A 15,411-nucleotide genomic window follows, 5' to 3' on the forward strand; every position below is an offset into this window, starting at 1 on the left:
ATAAATGTAAAAGCTTGTTTTAGAGGTAAACTTGTTAAAACTTTCAAGTCGTGTAATTTGTTAAAAGAGAGAAAGGACGATAATTATTATTATTTTACGTATGAACAAAATGTCGTTGTGCGTTGTGGCTTCCTGACCAGCAGGGGGAGTAACCGCAGTCTGGTGGTTCGGCTTGCTTCTGTCTAAAGATGGCTGACATTGATAACGATGGAGAACATAAAACATCTGATAAAGACGACTTGCAAGTATTAAAGGTATGAATTTCATATCCTAACGCTGTAGTAGGTGGCCCTGGTTTATATCTAGAAAAAGAGTGCTAGACAAATTGCTAATTTCCTAGTTGAGGTGGTTGTGTAATTGCTTAGCATTCCGTCTCTAACAACAAAAACATGGCTTACTGGCTACATAAGCTACAGGAATATAACTCTACTGCTTATTGTATACAGGATGTAAAAACTGTTATTTCATATGTGCGTGTTGTGCATTTATATGAAGTTTGCAAACAAGTCAGCAATGCATTAACTAGTAAGGTAACATGTCAGCTCTGGTTCAGTGAGTACTGTAGATAGATCACCTCAACGCTCTACACCTACTGTATGTGTGCAGCATTTAGATGTATGGCTTCTTTAGTTTGTGTGTATTTATGTGTGTGTGTTTTAAACACACCCAGTTAACGGAGAAGATTGTGTTTATTTCTGGTCATCACACCCTCATCTGAACATCCCTTTCAATTTGCTGTTATAATACACTCCTCTCCTCTGTGAAGAATGTGTACTAAATGTGAATGCATAGATGTAAGGGTTTTGTGCTTCTTCAGCCACAAGAACATATTATTGTGGACATTAAGCAGAAGAAGAACCATGTTGTTGTGGACATTAAAAAAAGAAGAATGAGGACCATGTTGTAGTGGACATAAAAAGAAGAAGAAGAACCATGTTGTAGTGGACATAAAAAGAAGAAGAAGAACCATGTTGTTGTGGACATTAAAAAGATGAACCATGTTGTTGTGGACATTAAAAAGATGAACCATGTTGTTGTGGACATTAAAAAGATGAACCATGTTGTTGTGGACATTAAAAAGATGAACCATGTTGTCACGGACATTAAAAAGATGAAGAAGAACCATGTTGTCACGGACATTAAAAAGAAGAAAAAGAACCATGTTGTTGTGGACATTAAAAAGAAGAAGAAGAACCATGTTGTCATGGACATTAAAAAGAAGAAGAAGAGCCATGTTGTTGTGGACATTAAGAAGAACCATGTTGTTGTTGTGAACATTAAGAAGAAGAAGCATGTTGTTGTGGACATTGAGAAGAAAAAGAAGAACCATGTTGTTGTGAAGAACAAGTATCACGTTGTTGTGGAGTTTAAAAAGAAGACGGACCATGTTGTTGTGGACATTTAAAAAGAAGAAGAGGGACCATGTGTTTAAGGACATTAAGAAGAAGAAGAGGGAACATGCCTTTTATATATTAAGAAGAAGAAGAGCAACCATGCCTTTTATATATATTAAGAAGAAGAAGAGGGACCATGTCGGTATGGACATTAAGAAGAAGAAGAGGGACCATGCCTTTTATATATATATTAGGAAGAAGAAGGGGGACCATGTTGTTAAGGACATTAAGAAGAAGAAGAGGGACCATGCCTTTTATATATATTAGGAAGAAGAAGGGGGACCATGTTGTTAAGGACATTAAGAAGAAGAAGAGGGACCATGTTGTTATGGACATGAAGAAGAAGAGGGACCATGTCGTTATGGACATGAAGAAGAAGAGGGACCATGTCATTATGGACATTTAGAAAAAGATGAGGGACCATGTCGTTATGGACATTAAGAAGAAAAAGAGTGACTATGTCGTTATGGACATTTACTGTAAGAAGAAGAATAGTCACCATGTCGGTATAGACCTTGCAGGGTGCACAGTTGGTGCTGGAACAGGTTTGCACCCCTTATTTCCAGTAAACAAAAATCTTAATGTTGCAGCATACAAAAACCTATTATACAATATTCTTTGGAAACATTTTAAATGAAGAACCACATATAAGTGCAATGCTCAGGTGTCTACAAACTTTTGATCATGTACACTATCTGTCTGGAATTGCACCATTAGGTCATATTATGTTTTATCTGGAATATAAATACTGGATGTACAAACGCTACATTTTGTCAAATATATTATTGTGTTGTTTCCCAGGAACTCGTAGATGGACTCTATCACTTTAGGGATCACTATTTTGAGACTCATGGTGTAGAAGAAGCCAGTAGAAAACCAAATGATGTTGCCCAGGAGATGAACAAGACACTAAAGAAGCTGGAGGAGAAGGAAGGTGAGTTAAATTTAAACCTACAGATAAACCTAGCTTTGGAGGTATGAGATTCCATTAGTGACTTATTGTGTAAAATAATGTTATACAGTACATGTTGCCTTAATATTTATTCCCTTTAAATTGTTGTCACATGGCAAGTTTCCTTTTGTCATGCTTTATAATTTTTTTGTGTTATTTTTATCTGCTTAGTTTTTGATTATATAAATACAAGACAAGACACCCTTAAAGCGTGCTTACAAATCACACAGTTAATAAGCAAGGTTATCATATTGTTTATACATCACACCTCATTTAGTCTTATAGGCCAAATACATAAATAGGGTCAGTTTAAATAGAGGGGGTATGATTTAAGATTTACATAAGAATATGGCATTATATACTGTATTAAATTTCAACAAATTTCCCACTTCTGGGACTAATAAAGAATTATCTTATCTTAAAATATGCACATTTATATTTTCATATTTTATGTAATTAGAGCTGGGTGATATGTCCTACAAAAAAAAAAAAGACTATAGGGTTCTTTTTTTTTTCATTATTGTTTGTGTATTTAATATTTTTTGAGCAAAAACAATATAACTAAACATATGAGCTGCTTATTTGGATTAACAGGTTTTCTTTGGTATTTTAGTAAAACAATAATTAATACAACATAACATAGCCTCCCATTTAACAATGTGGTTCTGTTTGAGGCGCTGGAATAAATTAGTCATGCTGCTTCCTTCAGTTGCCACAAACTGCACACAAATCAAAGTAAAACTGTAAAATCGATTACAATTTTTCAACATCGAGATAAACCATAAATTCGAAATAATCGAAAATACAAATCACAATTCAGATGCATGTTTTTATGCTTTTCTTTGCAGATCTTTACAGAAACAGTGCTCAGTTTTTACTTTTGCGAGGCCGATGTCTGAACATAGCTCCACAGTTCAGTCAGACAGCAGAAGAGAACCTCTCGAGGGCAGTAAAACTGGAACCAGGCCTGGTGGAGGCATGGAATACATTAGGGGAGCAGTACTGGAAAAAAGGAGACCTGATTGCTGCAAAGACCTGTTTCACTGGAGCGCTACAACAGGTACATATGAGGTTATACAAGGGCAAGGGCAGTGGTGGTTCAGTCGGGTGAAGCTGTGGGTTACTGGGTTACTGATCGGAAGTGAGAAAGGCACTTAACCTTGTCTGGTCTAGGGGCGCTAACCCTGCACTCTGATCCCAGCTTTCTAACTGGGATATGCAAAAAAAAATCATTTCACTGTGCTGTAAGGTACATGTGATAAAACATTTGAATACTTATTAACTTATTAAATATATTAAGCAAATTTGTAATTATATTAACTAATAATTGTGTTATTTCACATAACACAAGTAAAAATTTGGGCATCTGTCTGTGATGATTGAGTGTAACAGTTGCATTCTGTTTATTCTTTAGAGCAAAAATAAAGTGTCTTTGCGAAACCTCTCTATGGTGCTGAGGCAGTTGCCTCCAGATGAGGGCGCTCAAGAGCAAGGCAAGCGTATTATGGAGAGTGTGGATCTGGCCAGGCAAGCTGTGCAGCTGGATGTTACAGATGGAACTTCCTGGTGTAAGTTTTTTTTTTTTTATAAATATATACAGTGGTGTGAAAAACTATTTGCCCCCTTCCTGATTTCTTATTCTTTTGCATATTTGTCACACAAAATGTTTCTGATCATCAAACACATTTAACTATTAGTTAAAGATAACACAAGTTATCTAACACAAAATGCAGTTTTTAAATGATGGTTTTTATTATTTAGGGAGAAAAAAAATCCAAACCTACATGGCCCTGTGTGAAAAAGTAATTGCCCCCTGAACCTAATAACTGGTTGGGCCACCCTTAGCAGCAATAACTGCAATCAAGCGTTTGCGATAATTTGCAACGAGTCTTTTACAGCGCTCTGGAGGAATTTTGGCCCACTCATCTTTGCAGAATTGTTGTAATTCAGCTTTATTTGAGGGTTTTCTAGCATGAACCGCCTTTTTAAGGTCATGCCACAACAACTCAAGAGGATTCAGGTCAGGACTTTGACTAGGCCACTCCAAAGTCTTCATTTTGTTTTTCTTCAGCCATTCAGAGGTGGATTTGCTGGTGTATTTTGGGTCATTGTCCTGCTGCAGCACCCAAGATCGCTTCAGCTTGAGTTGACGAACAGATGGCCAGACATTCTCCTTCAGGATTTTTTGGTAGAAAGTAGAATTCATGGTTCCATCTATCACAGCAAGCCTTCCAGGTCCTGAAGCAGCAAAACAACCCCAGACCATCACACTACCACCACCATATTTTACTGTTGGTATGATGTTCTTTTTCTGAAATGCTGTGTTACTTTTACGCCAGATGTAACGGGACACGCACCTTCCAAAAAGTTCAACTTTTGTCTCGTCGGTCCACAAGGTATTTTCCCCAAAGTCTTGGCAATCATTGAGATGTTTTTTAGCAAAATTGGGACGAGCCTTAATGTTCTTTTTGCTTAAAAGTGGTTTGCACCTTGGAAATCTGCCATGCAGGCTATTTTGCCCAGTCTCTTTCTTACGGTGGAGTCGTGAACACTGACCTTAATTGAGGCAAGTGAGACCTGCAGTTCTTTAGATGTTGTCCTGGGGTCTTTTGTGGCCTCTCGGATGAGTTGTCTCTGCGCTCTTGGGGTAATTTTGGTCAGCCGGCCACTCCTGGGAAAGTTTACCACTGTTCCATGTTTTTGCCATTTGTGGATAATGGCTCTCACTGTGGTTCGCTGGAGTCCCAAAGCTTTAGAAATGGCTTTATAACCTTTACCAGACTGATAGATCTCAATTACTTTTGTTCTCATTTGTTCCTGAATTTCTTTGGATCTTGGCATGATGTCTAGCTTTTGAGGTGCTTTTAGTCTACTTCTCTGTGTCAGGTAGCTCTTTTTTAAGTGATTTCTTGATTGAAACAGGTGTGGCAGTAATCAGGCCTGGGGGTGACTACAGAAATTGAACTCAGGTGTGATAAACCACAGTTAAGTTATTTTTTAACAAGGGGGGCAATCACTTTTTCACACAGGGCCATGTAGGTTTGGATTTCTTTTTCTCCCTAAATAATAAAAACCATTATTTAAAAACTGCATTTTGTGTTCAATTATGTTATCTTTGACTAATAGTTAACAGTTTTTGATGAGCAGAAACATTTAAGTGTGACAAACATGCAAAAGAATAAGAAATCAGGAAGGGGCAAATAGTTTTTCACACCACTGTATATTAACTCTCTCTGTGTATGTCTATCGTTTTGTTTCCATGTATATGTCTGTGTCTGTATTTATGTGTCTACACTATTGTAGTATTTTATTCTATTGTATTTAATTTCTTAATTTTCAGTTTAGGACTTGCAACTCTGCATTGTTGAGTCAGAAAAAGGGAGGGAATTTCCAAAAGTTGTTTGTATGTCAGTTAAGAAAATTACACGTTATGAAATAGACAGGATTTACCTACAACAAGAGCCACAAGTGCTCTAGTTCTCCAGAAGAACTGATTCCCCAAGACAGTTAGGAAAAAATGTACCAATCAGAATGACACAAACTTTATTTTTTGCCTATTGAGACATTTTTAAGATGCATAGTCTTGTCACACCAAGAGTCGACTTTATTAACTTTACTGCTTTTTATTTTAAAAAATATTTTAAAAAATCAAATGTAGAAAAACCTCATTCTTTGTGTCTTTGGTTACATAATTTTTCTACACATGCCCAAGACCTTTGCACAGTATTGTGTATGTGTGTTTTACCCTTTAGATTTTTATGCAGTGATTGTCAGATAATGCTGTGTGGATTGTTTAAATGTATTATAAAAGATTAAAAATGACAAATTGTTTCTGTGAAATTGAAATGAATTAAACAAATAATTTCCCGAGCAGACATCTTGGGGAATGCATACATCTCCTTGTTCTTCAGCAGTGGACAAAATCCACAGATGTCTCAGCAAGCTCTTAGTGCCTATTCGCAAGCTGTGAGTACACACACAGACACAGAGGCTAGATTATTCTGAGCCCATTGTATTCTGTATATTTTCACTGATTATCTTGCTAATTGTATTGTAATTGTAATGTATTGTCTATTTGCTTCAGGAGAAAATTGACAAAGCGTCTGCCTTAAATGCTGATCTGCACTTCAATCGTTCCACGGTAATTCTCTTGTTCCTTTTGTTTTTGTGCTCTTTCAAACTGATGGTTCATTTATTTAGATGCACTCCAACTGACTAAGTGTACCTTTGTCCTGCACAACAAGGCGGAGGTTTAGTGACACTATTTAGGTTGATTTGCCTTAAACTATTCAATAAGAATGTTCTTGAGTTACTGTAAATCTTTTAGAAGCTCTTATTTTAGCTTTTATAATTTTCCAGCATATAGACATGCACCCATGCCAGTGTGAAATTCACTCATTGTAATTTCTGTCTTGAATGTTATCTTGAAAAACTTCCAGACTTACTAACTTCAGCTTTTATTTACGAATTTTGCTACTTTAGCTGTTCCAGTATGAGGAAATGTTTAGTTCTGCTTTGGCTGGGTACAGCCGAGCTGCAGCTCTTGACCCCAGTTGGGAGGAAGCTATCGAAAGAGAAAAACTTTTGCTGAAATACCTAGACCAAATAACTAGTCTAATGGAGAATAAGGTGAGTTTTGTGGATTTTTTTTTAAATCATACTGATTTTAAAAAGCACTGATTGGTGATGCAGTGACCAGTTTGTTACTACTGTAAGGTGATCATCTCTTCCTCTGTCCCTGTCCCTCAGGGTAAAGTAAAAGCACGGCGCCTGCGTAACATGCTGTCCTCCCTGAACGTGTCTTCTTTGGGTCCGTGTGCCTCGCCTCAGTATCGCTCTCCGACAGGCCGCACTGGAAGCCTGGAGCTCCGCACTTTTACTGCTCTTACACACGGCCATAATACCGGTGTCGCTGCCATGGGAAAGGTCGTCTTCAGTCTGGCTACAGAGGGCCGCATGGCCTTGTAAGTGAATTAGTAAACACCTTTTCAAGGTGTATTCCAGAAAAAATATAGATTCTTTTGCACTCCTTGCATTTTATTTATTTATACAGCATTGAGTGTTGTGTTATTCTGTATTAATAGTATTTTTTTTCCTTTTAGTACATTTGGGATGGTGGACAGCGAGGAATCGTGTTATGTGGTCATGGTTTATAACATAGCTGACGGCTGGGGAGTGTTAATCGGAGACACGGTCGTTATTCCTGAACCACAAGTGAAACGACACAGCATAACACACAATGATAAGGTACATACACTCGTTTAGTACAGAGTGTGAAACAGATGCACCAAGTGTTCAGCCACTATATGTAATTATAAAAAAAAAATCATCTTCTAACACCATTATACACAAAGTTTGACAGAACTACTGACTAAATTAGGCATAGTAACATGCAGCTACTGGAAAGAATTTGTAAGCTGTTGTCTTAACGTAAATACCAACAAGAAAAGGCAACTTAAAGCGCAGAGTAAAGCCTTTGGCAAAACCGGCTTTAATTGACCCAAGCCACTGACTTCACCAGAATCCACAACAAACATGTACATGGCAGACATTGTCTGTTTAGTGAGGCCCAGGACAAACAATACAAAAGGCAAAACTCACCAAGCTTAAAAGAACAAACAGATGATGCTGAACCTGAAAGAACCCTCATAACTTTGGTATGCACAAAATCTCTCAGTAACACAGCTCAGCTATTGCAGGGTGTCAACCAACACAGACATAATAAATCTTTCTTTTATATGACATATAATTTATATGACATATAACTTTTTTTTTTTTTAATATATAGATTTGTGTATATATATATATATATATATAAAAAAAACTTTTTTTTTTTTTTACAACGAAGACAACACACACATGTGTGTTTGTAATAAACTATATTAAAGGGGTAGCCGGGGGTAGCTCAGTGGTTAAGGCATTGGACTACGGTTCAGAAGATTCCAGGTTCAAACCCCACAACCACCAAGTTGCCACTGTTGGGCCCTTGAGCAAGGCCCTTAACCCTCAACTGCTCAGATGTGTAATGAGATAAAAAAAAAATATAAAAATGTAAGTCGCTCTGGATAAGAGCGTATGCCTAAATGTAAGCCCAGTGTTTTCTAAATGTGGATTGAGCTGTGCATCAGTATATGCTATACGTTTGACATATAAGACTTTTCACTTCCATCTCTAACCCTTCTCTTTGCAGTCATATGATTTCCGCAGTATACGTGTGGACTCTCCTCTACTGCTTATCGTGAACGGAAAAAGACAAGCAATGCAAAGCCAAACTGCGACTTCGGTCAGTTACAAACCTCACTCTGAATAAGCAAGTGCATAGAGAGCAGACAACGGAGCAGACTTTGTTCATTTTTGGTTGTACATATTGTGTAACATTTCGTTTAGTCAAATTTATTTGTACGTATTTATTTTTCATTTTTACTGACGATGGATGTTTTTGTAATAATAATAAAAAAAAGATTGAAATGACTGACTCATATACGAGACAATAAAACTTTTCCAGTGGTGCTCCTAACGTACCTAAGCATCTGTGATGTGATTAAGAGAGTGAACTGTGATCTTAAATAAATGTACCTAACATCTGACATGCACCACATTCCTTAAACAAGTGGAGAAGAGAAGGCAGAGATTATGTCATCAGATTGCGGAGTTGAACCTTTGTTTTCTAACTAGCTGTGTGACCAAAAATCAAACCTGTGGAATGTCAATGGATGGTGGCAAATGTCATCATCCATAATGATTACTTTCCACCGTCTAAAGATTCCACCCTGCCTTGTTAAGCAAGTGGACAAAATGTTTACTGCAGCATGTGAAAAAGCAGCTTGGAGACTAAATTGTACTATGTTGCACAGAGTTCTAAGGTTTTAAACCCAGTAACAACAGAGAGAAAATAAAAGACAGCAGGGGCGAGAGAAAAGAAGAAGAATAATGATGGGTTTTTGAGGTGACTCCCACCACATCATCTTGAAAACAAGTTAGACCTGGGAGTCTTACATGACATGGCATTCAAAAAAAAAAAGAAGAAGTAAAATACAGATTGTTATAAGAACAGTAACAAACAGCTTTATTATCTATTAACAGCTTTACAATGAACACTGAAGAAATGTTATAACTTAATAGTGGCAAACTGAACAACATTAAAGTGTATCCAAAGAATATAACAGTGTAATGAAAAAAGTAAAGGAAAAAATCCCTGCATTCCAAGCTCAGGTTTTATGCAGTCAGTTTTTCTTCATAAAGGAATGCCCTTTCTCTCTTGGTGGAGAGCTAAATTAGAAAAAGCTCTTGAAGCTCTCTGGTTCTTTGAAAGAAGGGAAGAGCTTGTCACCTTCTGGACCCACTCCTAAGAAAGGAGGAGTGCTGTGTGGGGAACGCTGTCTAATTATTCCTGAGAAAACAAATGTAGAGAACAACATCAGTCTTTACCGACCATTAGACTATAAACAGTCTCCATATGTCTTGTACTAATACAAGAAATATAGATTTGCTCTATATTTCTGGTACTGAATAAACGGGTCCAGTCTACTAATAAAGATGGGTAGGTATGAATTTATAATACAATTTTGGTTTATTGTAGTGCTGCACAATTAATCACAAACATTTAAATCAGGATATGTATCGATTCTATCATATAATCGCAAAAGGATTATACTATAAACATACAGTCTAGAATTTATTAGAGTTTGTAAATAATTTAAGTATTTATTATATGCAATAATTTTGTGATTTTTAATTAAATATTGGTAACATCCTCTTAATAAGTCTGAAAGAATTTGTATATTTAATAGTTAAATGATGAAACATTGTAAGAAATTGGTACATTTAATCCTAAACTTAATCGTAAAAATGAGAGCAATGTACAAACAAATGTTTAGCCTTTGTACTTTTAAATGGGTGAGTATTTAAGAATGCTTGTCTGTGATTCTAACTATTAAAAGTAGTAAAACGTGGTAGCACTGAGACTGAAATGTCTAAAATCATAATTTAGTATCCAGTGATGAAATTTTACTTCAGTTCAAACCTGAACTTAGATTACTGTCTGTGCAAGTTTGCCTGTCCTCTCCTTGTCCGAAAGTCATGCCAGCAGATGAGCTGGTTACTGAAATTTACCTTTATATGTGAATAAGTGTGTGAATATTTATGCACTCTGCCCTGCAATAGACTGGCATCCCATACAGGCTGTATTCCTGCTTTCCTTCCTGTTGCACTGTCCTATCTGGCACCAAGACGTTAGCAACAGTTGCTTAAGTTTCATGGACTTGATTTGTCTGTCCAGCGCATGCCGCAGTTACTCGATTAGCTTGAGATATAAGAATTTGGAGGCCACCTGGAAGTCAACACCTTGAACCATTCCTAAACAAATTTTGCAGTGTGGCAAGGCAGATTATCCTACTGAAAGAGGGCATTCTTATTAGGGAATCGTGTTGCCATAAATGGGTGTACTTTAACTGGATAGGGGTCTGCAATGTTTAGATATGTGGTATGTGTCAAAGTAACATCCACATAAATGCCAGGAACCCAATGTTTTCTAGCAAAACATTGCCCAGAGCATGTGTGCCTTTGTCTGCACATACTGATAAAGCACTAAAACATGCAGGGCATTTGGTCCCCCAGGTCTGGAGTTAAGAACCACTGTCCTAAGGGATCAGACCAGACAGGCTAACTATCACTTCTCACATGCTTCAATGAAGATTCTTGAACCATGAACCTGTTGCTGGTTCACCGGTTGTCCTCCCTTGGATCACTTTTTGTAAATACTGTAAACTCCTGAAAACCAGTAACATCCCATAACACCTGCTGTTTTAGAGATGCTCTGATCCAATCATCTAGCTTTCGCGATTTGTCAAAGTTGCTCAGATTGCCCATTTTTCTTTGCTTCTCTGTGTATCACACTCCTTCACAGGTGCCAATCTAATGAGATCATTATAAATATTAAGAGACATAAATACTCTACTGTGCGTGTTTTAACTTTAGCACTACAGAGCTAACTGGCAAAGATTCTTGTTGTTTTCTTTCCTGTGCCTTGACCTCCTCTACTTGGCTTCCACTCAACCAAATCTTACAACTCACCAGAGGGGAAAAGATGGGCAGCCTGGTTCACTCCATCTTTGTCAGAAGCCTCCATAGTGCGTAGCCTCAAAGTCTCAAACAGACCCTGAAGCTTCTGATACTGTCTGTTTCTCTTCATCAGAAGCTCTGAAGCTTCACTATATTTTTGCTTATATTCCTCCAGCCTCTGGACACACGGAGAGCAAATGTAGCCAATTCAGCAAAGCAATCCATCCTGATTTTACATTAACTAGCACACAAAACTCTAGGATTAAGAGTATTCTGTAAAATAATAACCTTATTTAGTGATGCAATCTCCTCTCGCATCGCGTTCAACTCATGCTCTTTGGAATGGTTCTGCTGTGCCATCAACTTCTCCATTTGGCGAACTTGCACTTCTGCTCGGGACAAACTGTACTCCATAAGCAACCTTTCTTGGTTGACCTGAAGCACATTAATCCAGACGTACAACAAATAAGCCCTGGTTCACAGAGTTTCACTGATAGCTGACACTCATTTTAAGTAAATACTGTGAATAGCTGAGCATTATAACAACTGAGGGTATGCCTCCTCCAATGGTTTCTCTGTGAAAATGAAAGAATCAACAATGTTTAATAATTTATTTACAAAAAATAATTATCCTATAATAGAGGAGTACTCTTTAGACGACACAAAAATGTACAAGTCAAAATCAAAAGTAAAATAGTGTAAAAAGAACCCAGAGATCTGACATAACCCTCTCAGTCACTAAAGCTGAAGATGGTCAGATATTCTGCTAAGACACATTACAGAGGCATTACTAAATACCACAGTTTTGTTTATTTTTTTTTAAATAACTGTATTATTAGTAGCTGTATTGTAAATTTCTTAAATATAATATTTTTAGCTTGGACACCCTCCAGGTTCTCCAGTTTTCTCTGACCACCTACAGTAAAAACATGCTGGTAGGTGAACTGCCTCAGAAATTAGATGTGAAAGTGGTTTCGTGTGGTGTGTTGTCTCCAATCTAGTTTGTCTTTCCAATTTATGTCATATGTTTCTAGGGTAAACTATGGATCCACCACAGCTTTAAGCAGGATTAAGCAGGTAATTAAGATGAATAAATAAATGTTATGGGTTTTGTTGTCTCCAGGTCTGAGTGCCTTTAAACTATAATTTTTTTCAGACTTTCTAAAAAGCATAAGAGAAGAATTTGTTCTTTTCATTTTTGTGTTTTTGCTTCGATTAAAAAGTTATGATGAAATTTTTATAATCTTGGTGCAAAAGATTGGTACAAAATTGTTGATCATTTTCCAACATATGATCGTTTTTACTAGCTGTAGGAGACAATTCTTCTGTAATGAAAAAACTGTGAATTCCATAAAACACAAATTCATTGTTATTTTTGTGTCCTTATAACATGTGCATCCCAGTTAATGTAAAGCTTCAAAAATTAGGTGTTAGAGGAGGTTATCTTATGACCCGAATATCATTATAGGTCATTCTTATCAGGAAACGAGACTGAGACCAATTAACGCCACCTGATGCAAGCATGGAAACAGCTTTTTTTCTAAATATAGTTGCCATTTTACATCAAATCAGATTATACTGTATATCATATATTTGGTATTGCCGTTACGGTATGTTATTATAGACTGCCTGGCCAAAAGGACGGGCCCACATTTATTCATTCAACTTCTGTGCCGCTTATCCCATGTACAGGGTCACAGGGAAAACCCAACCCAGGAGACTTAAAGCGAGGTACACCGTAGACAGTGCCAATCCATCACAGGAGACATACACCCACACTACGGGCAATTTGGAAACGCCAATTAACCTAATCTGCATGTCTTTGGACTGCAGGAGAGAAAACCAGAGTACCCAGAGGGAAGCAACCAAGTACGGGGAGAACATGCCAACTCCATGCACACAGACCTAAGGAGGGAATCGACCCCTCGTCCCTGGCCTGGAAGTGTGAGGCCATAGTGCACCATAATGCCGCCTGTAGAAATCTGTATTACATAATAGTTTCAGTAAATGTGATTACTATATGTAGCACTTTTTATTTGTAGACCCAATACTAATCCTTTGTTTTTCATACTCAGCTAATAAAATTGATTCTGACTTTTATTCAGATTAAATGTTATGGTAATGTCAGCATAATAGTGTGAGGGGATGACAAAATTCATTTTTTGTTCTGGAGTTTCCCCCCTCATGTCTCAGTTTGCCTGAAGATTTCATGGACTGACCCAAGTGGGTCAGCTTGAGCACAAAGCGAACCTGATAGGTCCAAAAGGCCAGTGCTCGGTGGCTGATATCCAGGACGGTCTCAGGTCGCAATCCTACCAAAACCATGGCCTTGTACTGCTCTGAGGGCGCCAGCTCAGTGCGAACGATGTCCAGCTTTCCAGACAGGGCAGAGGAGCAGGCAGGGCAGATGGCCGGGGTGCGGCTGAACTCCCCGGAGCCGTGCCGTTCACAGAAGATGTGAGAGCAGGCTGTGACCCAGGCGAAGCCGCTCAGCCTGCCTCGACATTTGGGGAAGTTACATATCAGACTGTAGTCGTACATGGACATGGCTAAACAAGGAAAGGGGAAAAAAGAGGGGTGGGGTCAGAATTGCTGGATGAACTGAGATTAGCACCTGAGCAAAGATTATTTTATGGCTAGCTAACCGGAGCTAATCACCAAGCTAGGTAAAATAGAGTTCTGCTAACTGCTGCTATTAAATAAAACACTATATAACAAGAAAATTAAACAGTATTTAACTGTTGTTGGTATTCGACGTGTTTAAAACGTTTAAATCACATATGACATAATTACCTGACATTTTCAATAAATAAAAAAAAACCCACAAGAAATCAGGAATTTGGCGATTTTATGAAGTAGGTAACTCGTTATGCTGCCTCCACATGCGCCCTGAATTTCTGTTTCCAAATAGTCAACTTGTAATTACAACTGTGCGTGGGAAATAACTATAAGCACAAATGGTTTGGTTCTTTATATCATTTGGTCAGTGCGAAAAAATAAAAGTTAGTGGTTGACAATAAGGTTTATTTTTTTGTTAATACAAATAGTATAATAGTTGTCACTGATTAAATTAAAGACATGACTGCATGTATATGTGTATATATATATATATATATATATATATATATATATATATATATATATATAGCATTGGGTACAATTTTGAATAGCTGTAAGATGTCCGGAAGATCCGAAAACAAAGGGATACTTAAATGGCTGACATGATCAGCATACACGGTTAGAAGAGACGCAAATGCTTCGTAATTGCAACCTGAAAACCAGGAGCACGTGAAGGCAGCATTGATGTAGTACGCCTTTAATGAACATGTCTGGATGATCAGATTGAGGCCCTAAGGACTACTGCGTTTTAAAATGTAATTTCAGCTTCACCTTACTAAGCAATGTGCTTGCTCATTGTTCAAACACATCCCTAAATAAACAGGCTAAAGAGATAGGTAAACTCTCCGAGCTGCTTCAGGGGGTCTGTGTACAAATTAGTTAGGATGGATATGTGTGTGCTGCATCTAATTAAAAATGGCTTTTCCCTTCATCACTCCTCCACGTGGTGTATGGGAATACAGGCGGGGTGAAAGAGAGGCATTGTGCAAAGCAGCAATGGATCCCGGGGTGCAGAAAGAAAGATGCTCACTCAACTGTGTCCAGGTCGCCTTTGTTGGAAATTCCCTTCCATTCACTGGCTTTTAAATAGAGCTCCACATATGCGGACACACCGAGGATGTGACGGGAGCTCGGCTCTCCTAGAGCTTCACTCAGTTACAAAGGCACATGTGTGAATTGATTTACACGTATGAAGTATGAAGTGTGTAGCTCCTTAATCGCAGTTTTCCAGCACATTTGCTTTCTGTCATCACTCCATAGTGTAGTTCCTGAGTAACTGGATATTCGTGTCCTTATTACTATCTGTCCATCACTCACATGTGCTCTCTTTCCATACAGAAAATCAGCCTTGCTCCTGAAGTCATTATTAGTATTATTATTTAATAT

At 37.7% G+C, this 15,411-nt stretch overlaps 2 protein-coding genes across 3 annotated transcripts; one reads left to right on the plus strand and one right to left on the minus strand.

Moving 5' to 3' along the window:
- The first annotated feature begins 157 nt into the window (after positions 1-157).
- ttc5 (tetratricopeptide repeat domain 5) lies at positions 158-8,985 on the plus strand. The gene is made up of 10 exons (XM_053510627.1): positions 158-254; positions 2,196-2,328; positions 3,195-3,406; positions 3,761-3,914; positions 6,221-6,312; positions 6,431-6,487; positions 6,829-6,975; positions 7,096-7,310; positions 7,449-7,593; positions 8,537-8,985. Exons 1-10 carry the CDS (start codon positions 189-191, stop codon positions 8,654-8,656), a joined length of 1,341 nt encoding a protein of 446 aa, XP_053366602.1. The 5' UTR covers positions 158-188; the 3' UTR covers positions 8,657-8,985.
- Positions 8,986-9,425: 440 nt separating this feature from the next.
- Positions 9,426-14,956, minus strand: LOC128530613 (E3 ubiquitin-protein ligase CCNB1IP1). Of its 2 annotated transcripts, none has more exons than XM_053504669.1 (5): positions 14,797-14,956; positions 13,657-13,955; positions 11,695-11,841; positions 11,419-11,584; positions 9,426-9,736 (listed from the first exon to the last, which is right to left on the minus strand). In XM_053504669.1, the coding sequence occupies exons 2-5, from the start codon at positions 13,951-13,953 to the stop codon at positions 9,621-9,623; spliced, it is 726 nt and encodes a 241-aa protein (XP_053360644.1). In that variant the 5' UTR covers positions 13,954-13,955; positions 14,797-14,956; the 3' UTR covers positions 9,426-9,620. The 2 variants fall into 2 exon arrangements, with proteins under 2 accessions (XP_053360644.1, XP_053360637.1); XM_053504662.1 differs by lacking the exon at positions 14,797-14,956 and adding an exon at positions 14,200-14,266.
- Between the last annotated feature and the right edge of the window lie 455 nt (positions 14,957-15,411).

This window comes from Clarias gariepinus, chromosome 1 (assembly GCF_024256425.1).
Source record: "Clarias gariepinus isolate MV-2021 ecotype Netherlands chromosome 1, CGAR_prim_01v2, whole genome shotgun sequence".
Lineage (NCBI taxonomy): Eukaryota > Metazoa > Chordata > Actinopteri > Siluriformes > Clariidae > Clarias > Clarias gariepinus.

Coding starts and splice junctions, on each gene's coding strand:
- ttc5 (XM_053510627.1), top strand. CDS start 189: ATGGCTGACATTGATAACGATGGAGAACATAAAACATCTGATAAAGAC. Junction 3,407..3,760: donor TCACTGGAGCGCTACAACAG/GTACATATGAGG, acceptor TTTATTCTTTAG/AGCAAAAATAAAGTGTCTTT. Junction 7,311..7,448: donor ACAGAGGGCCGCATGGCCTT/GTAAGTGAATTA, acceptor TTTTCCTTTTAG/TACATTTGGGATGGTGGACA.
- LOC128530613 (XM_053504662.1), bottom strand. Junction 11,842..13,656: donor TGGCCTTTTGGACCTATCAG/GTTCGCTTTGTG, acceptor AATGTGCTTCAG/GTCAACCAAGAAAGGTTGCT. Junction 11,585..11,694: donor AGATTGCATCACTAAATAAG/GTTATTATTTTA, acceptor CCGTGTGTCCAG/AGGCTGGAGGAATATAAGCA.